We start from the raw sequence: 6,428 nt of genomic DNA on the forward strand, positions 1-6,428 counted from the left end.
ATATTGTGTATTAATTCGTCTGCTGAAGGTAGGAGACAGTCACCGCCTGACAAATTAACTCTCAGTGTTTTATGTGACATTTTTTAAATACTTAGCAGGTAACAAATACAGTAAAATACATTCAATATTCATTTAACAAAAATAATTTAATTGTGATGTTTGAATGGAACTTAACTGCTTATTAGGAGATAAACTTAAGGAGATGCGGAAATATGACAATTAAAATAAATAAAAAATTTAATTAGCAAATGAATTTGTAACTATGGATTGCATTTATTACTGATTATAATGCATATATATTGTTCGTGGTTCCTTTACCTCAAATTGAGATACGAAATAAAATTACCTAGGTATAGAAAACACACAAGACAAAAATGTTCTAATGACCTAACATAACATTCCTACTTTTGGAGAGCATCTTATAGTTTCCCGGTTTAAATTGGGTAGAAATTTTAAATGTTCATAATTTAACAGCTAGATAAACTTGTCATTAGTTTAAAAGAACAAGATATATTATTAATAGAACTTATTGTCATCTTTCTTACCTTTTTGATGAGGTTTCCGTCATTTTTGCTTATCACTTTTAACGATCACGAAATGTTTGATGTACAAATAATGAACATTATATAATAAAGAAAATGAAATAAAAACTTAGGTATTTTAATTTTTGTCACTGATGTATTTGAAAACAAAACCAAACAATTTAAAACCAGAAAAATGTTGACACCCGCGTTACCCGCTACAGTTTTTTTCTCTGTTAAAAAAAGGAAGGAAACGATAACTGAAAACGTCAAAGTCAAATATTTTTTTAAGGGATTTTATGACCTGGTAACTGAGACCTTTAAGTCATAAAATAAGTTTAATTTATATTCCTATTTTTATGAAAAATTATATTATGGAGTGAAATGAAATGAAGATGATTAATTTGAGACATTAATCAACTGGGATGAAATTAAATGAGATGAAATGAGATGATATGGGATGAAATATAATACACATTTAAACCCGAAGAAACACTAAATAGACAAAATAAAAAAAATCACACAACTTCACTTCTCGCGTTCCCGCCAAAAAGTCCTCAAATAGATACACAGAGTGACACAGATTAATTGGCACAGGCTAGTCATAGAAAAACAGACGAAAGAAAAAATACAAAAAAGATTAAGTATTCAATTTAAGATCAATTCTTATGGATTTTATGAACTTAAACTTTGATTATGGCATGCACTAAATAAATCCGAAGTCGACGGGCAGTCAATGCCAGAGGATTCGAATCAGACCTGCTCATGGATCATTCTGATCTACCCTGAGTGCTATTGAAAGCTACTTGTACTAACGCTATCGGCAACCAAAGCACAGGTCACCATCTTCGTTGAACTGATTAAAGAGTGACGTGACACTTAGTTCCTAGCATTAGTTCGCTATGTTTCTTGCCAAATCTTCTCAGCTGATTGCGATTCCAATCTGATGACAACTGCACTCGCGAATCAGCTGCCTTTTAGCTATAATGCTTTCGGAGCCATTCGAGCAGCTGTTAGCCAGCCTTCCCTTGCTCAGCTGAACTCACGAATTCATGCACCAATCCTGATTAAGTTGTAAAGCTTCAGGCTGGCCGCAATCTTTCCAAACAAAAAAATAATAATCAACCACTGCATTATAAAAGAAAACTATTGCATATTGCTCAAAGCAGTACAGCTTAATGTATAAAAACATAATTAAACATTCAACAATTAATATAATTAAGGAAATTACTTATTTCACTACACAAAACCACGTCAAAATTTTTGAATTTTCCAACATAATTATTGTATTTATTCACATTCAATAATCTATAAAATTATAGTATATAGAAACTAACTATGTATAGAGGCTCCATCAAAAATTTAAGACGGGAACGAAACGTTTTTTGGTTGCCATAGTAACATGACTATTACAAACTTTAAACCAATCATTGGTCTTCATTTTTCATTTATTTCATTCAAAATTCTCGTGCTTGTTGTCGATCTGTCAAAACCACTTCCAAACCGTGAATTATTTGTTTATTGATTAAACACAAGTTGTTAATCATCGTTTAAATGTAAGAATAAACTTTTAGAACCAAACGAACTAAAACAAAAATGTTCAAGAATACTTTTCAGTCTGGTTTCCTATCGATTCTTTACAGCATAGGCAGCAAACCTTTGCAAATTTGGGACAAAAAAGTTCGCAATGGGCACATAAAGAGGATAACAGATAACGATATACAAAGCCTGGTGCTCGAAATCGTGGGAACGAACGTCAGTACCACGTACATAACATGCCCGGCGGATCCAAAGAAGACCCTTGGAATAAAGTTACCTTTTTTGGTTATGATAATAAAAAATTTAAAAAAGTATTTCACTTTTGAAGTTCAGGTAAGATAAATTAATCATGACATGTAAATAGAGCTATGATCCATTGCTTTTTTATAAATATTTAACTTTTTGTAATCCTGAACATATTTTAGGTGCTTGATGACAAAAACGTACGTCGAAGATTTCGAGCCAGCAACTACCAGTCTACAACAAGGGTTAAGCCGTTCATCTGTACTATGCCCATGAGGTTGGACGAAGGCTGGAACCAGATACAGTTCAACTTGGCTGACTTCACACGAAGAGCTTACGGCACTAACTATGTTGAGACCTTAAGAGTCCAAATACATGCAAACTGCAGAATAAGAAGAGTTTATTTCTCCGACAGATTGTATTCAGAAGATGAGCTCCCAGCAGAGTTCAAATTGTTCCTTCCAATTCAAAATAAAGCCAAAGTAGCAGCAGCAACTTAAACAATTAAGTCATATTCTTGACAAAGTTTTTATTTTTAAGTTTTATTTTTATTCCCTGTTTGAATCCTGTGATTTATGCAATTTGGAAGTGTTTTACACATTTATTAAAAAAGTGCACTTATTAAATAATTTTTAATATTCAGTGAACCCAGCTTTGTCTATTAATAGTAAGTAATCATAAGACAATACGGATTTAAACTTTTCTAAATCTAAAAATCACAAGTAAATTTCATGTTTAATTTGTGCTGAGCCAAAAGGTCCTACAGGTTTTATTTCATTAAAAATCATAATATTTTTTATTTATTTAAGTAGGCTTTCACAGGCACTTTTAAATTACAACAATAATGATTAATAATTTGCCATTGTTGTACACCATAGATATATAATGCATAGTATTGATTGTATTCATAAACCTCAATGTAATTCTATGAAAGACTTCAGTTAAAAATTTCTAATAGCTTCGAAAAAAAACAAGGTAAAATTACAACCAATGAGAAATTCTGAAATGTTGGAATTTAATGATTCTACATTAAAAAAAAGTAATTGTAGCTTTTGATGATAATTTTGAAGTCTACTAATTTCTGAGCGAGTATCAGGAACTAAATACCTAATAGCTCATATGTATGTTTATAAAATATTTAATAATTTCTTAACAAAGTTGGAAATCTGTAGTAATATATTTTGAATGATTGGGATGGCTGTTATGCTATACAATTGAACTTCATATTATGTATAACTAGCGGCGCGCTCCGGCTCCGCTCGGGTCTTTAACAAAAAATTCAACGATATTTGACGTTGTTTTATTTTTTTAAATAAAAGACAATAATGTGTTCTACAAAGTCGTAGTACATTATTTTATTCTATCATGAATAGTTTTCGCAGGGCACGCGAGGTAAAGAATATTTTAGGTAATTTTTTTACACCTTGGGTTACATCATTAGAGTTTTCGTAAGGATCCCTAATTTTTTTAATCGGTTCAGTAGTTTCGGAGCCTATTCAATACAAACAAACAAACAAATCTTTCCTCTTTATAATATTAGTATAGATGAGTGTCATCATTCACGCTGTGATGTCTATGCAGTAATTACTGGTAAATACTCATCACCAGATGGGCTGTGAGCTCGATAATTATTATTCATTTAATGCTTTAAAAATAAAAAGTACATGCAGATCCTCATGTCCAAATCTCATCAATAAAGAAAACGACTTTGACAACCGTATGTCTTAAGTCTCAAATTGCTGTGTGTGTGTGACTAGTTCTCAGGGAGTTCCAATCTACCATGACCTGATTGATTCAGAGATGAGGGTGCGACCAAGCTATATAATGGCAGGCCGGCGGTCGGAGTCAATTTCTGTTACTACTTCGATGAAACACAAACAGAATTAGATTCCTCAGTTGTAGCATGTTCAGAATGTAGGTCGGACTTATTGGGGTGACGATATCAAATATGATATTGTGGTGACTTACACACAGGATAGCGCAGTTGTAAGTGTGAACAGCGCGAGGTGCACTACTGCAGTTTCCCTCGCGGTCATCCGCAGACCTCAGTATCCTTAGTGTGAATTTTTTAACGTTCTCGATAGCGTAAAGTTAACTCAAACTTGTATACAGTCGGAACAGTGCCCCTAGCGGCAAACGTAGGCAGACGTTCCAACTCCATACAAATTTGAATTAACTGTTACGCTATCGAGAGCGTTAAAGAACTCGCACTAAGCACACTGACCGCGAAACCGCGAATGTCACATTTACTCACATACGCCTGTCTCGATCCATTAAATTTATATTGAATGTTGAATGTATACAGTATATATTATCTTCTTCTGTGTCTGGACTCTCTCTTACCGTTTGCTTTGAACTATATACCTGTGCTTGTATTTGTTGTTTTTCTCCTTTTAATCGTTTATAAAAGTATTCATGTAATAAATTGCTATGTCTCAAATTGGACAAAGTCATTCCGGTAACGGACCTAAAGTCCTATTGCCTGAACCAAGACTCACGCAGCAGACTCCATAATATTAACGACTGAAGTTGTGGTAAATTAATTTTACCTAATGTGTTTGCAATTGAACCCACCTGGCGAAACTATCCTGCTTTCCATGCCGAGTAGTGCCTTGATGTCACAGAAGGAGCTTATCAGGTGGAATGTAAAGGTATCCGATGATGATCGTTGGGTATCCTAATAATAAGATACCGCAGCTGATCCCTCGATGCGAACGAGCGCAGGAGATCGAGAGGAACACCGCATAGGGGCCTTGTAAACCAAATGATAGTCCCACTTCTGCTGATGGCTAAGCTCGCCATTCACCCTAAGTGTAAGTAATAATTATAGTACTTCAGCGAAAGTTTTTCATTCGAACCACCATGGGACAGTGGTTCCGGAACTGGCGCATCGACATCAACACCACGAAAAGCACAGCGGTGCTCTTGAAAAGGGGACGCCCTCCAAATACCACTTTCAGCATCCCACTCCCGGCTAGGCGCGTTAACACTTCCGCCTCCACCACTCGCCCAATCATGATGTACGACCAACCCATACCGTGGGCCCCAAAGATCAAATACTTAGGCGTCACCCTCGACAGAGGGATGACATTTCGCCTCTACATAAAGACGGTATATGACCGTGCAGCCTTCATACTAGGACGCCTCTACCCGCTGATATGCAGGCGAAGTAAATTGTCCCTTAGAAATAAGGTGACATTCTACAAAACATTCTACAAACTTGCATACGCCCCGTCATAATCTATGCAAGTGTAGTGTTCGCTCACGCGGCCCGCACTAACATAAATTACTCCAAACCAATCAATCCCGTTTTTTCAGGATAGCCGTCGGAACCAGTGGTTCATCAGGAGCGTCGACCTTCATGACGACCTGGACTTAGAGTCCATCAGTAAGTATCTTCAGTTGCAGCGGCACGACACAAGGACCCTCTCATCGTGGCCGCCGGTAACTAAATTCTCGATCCTGCGGGCCCTGCGGTAGCGGCGTAGCGTGATGGGGGCAGGGGGGCGGCCCGCCCCGGGCGGCAAAATTTCACATAATATAATAAAAATATTTATACCATTTCATAATAAGTTCGGGAAAAAGTCTTTTCGCATTATAGTATGTATGAACTTGTAATAAAATCTCTTTGGCTATACTATTTGTATCTGCCTGGTTCTGGTATCATTAAAAGTTTAAATTTTAAAGAAGATAATTCCAAATTCAAATTAGTAAAATGTGTGATTTTTATTTATTTTTCGTACTGTTAAGATGAGTGAATCTAATGAAGAAATTCGATACATTTTAAAATTTTACTACAAAGAAAGGGCGGCAAAATTGTATTCCGTCCGTCGCGCTTCCGATCCGGTGGTAGATTCTACGAAGCACGGCTCTTGCTAGAGCTCGTGTTAGCAACGTCGTCAGGTTTGAGCCCCGTGAGCTCACCTACTAGTTAAGGTTACGCTGAAATAGCCTCTCAAGGCTCTCAGCTTAGGTAGAAGAAAAAAAAAATTAAAAAAAGTCATTCGAGACAATTCGTAAGATATAATTATTATTAATGTTATCAATATTATTTCGGCTAATTGATCCTCGCTAAATAATCGCCTAAGCTAAAAGCACAGACTTAGGCCAACTCTATCTCTTATC

General features: G+C 35.8%; 2 protein-coding genes across 3 annotated transcripts in view; one reads left to right on the forward strand and one right to left on the reverse strand.

The window, feature by feature from the left end:
* hpo (serine/threonine-protein kinase hippo) overlaps positions 1 to 783 on the reverse strand; it is a 31,389-nt gene extending 30,606 nt beyond the window's left edge. For both annotated transcript variants that reach the window (XM_089727549.1, XM_028172005.2), the window contains exon 1: positions 546 to 783. In XM_089727549.1, coding sequence (XP_089583675.1) covers positions 546 to 568 — 23 coding nt within the window. In that variant the 5' untranslated portion in view covers positions 569 to 783. The remainder of the gene's footprint in view (positions 1 to 545) is intronic.
* A 1,192-nt stretch (positions 784 to 1,975) lies between these two features.
* Bug22 (cilia- and flagella-associated protein 20) lies at positions 1,976 to 3,642 on the forward strand. The gene is made up of 2 exons (XM_089727550.1): positions 1,976 to 2,393; positions 2,486 to 3,642. The coding sequence occupies exons 1-2, from the start codon at positions 2,118 to 2,120 to the stop codon at positions 2,801 to 2,803; spliced, it is 594 nt and encodes a 197-aa protein (XP_089583676.1). The 5' UTR covers positions 1,976 to 2,117; the 3' UTR covers positions 2,804 to 3,642.
* Positions 3,643 to 6,428: the final 2,786 nt, after the last annotated feature.

The sequence above is a fragment of the Bombyx mandarina genome, chromosome 05 (assembly GCF_030267445.1).
Source record: "Bombyx mandarina strain Sakado chromosome 05, ASM3026744v2".
NCBI classification, from domain to species: Eukaryota; Metazoa; Arthropoda; class Insecta; order Lepidoptera; family Bombycidae; genus Bombyx; species Bombyx mandarina.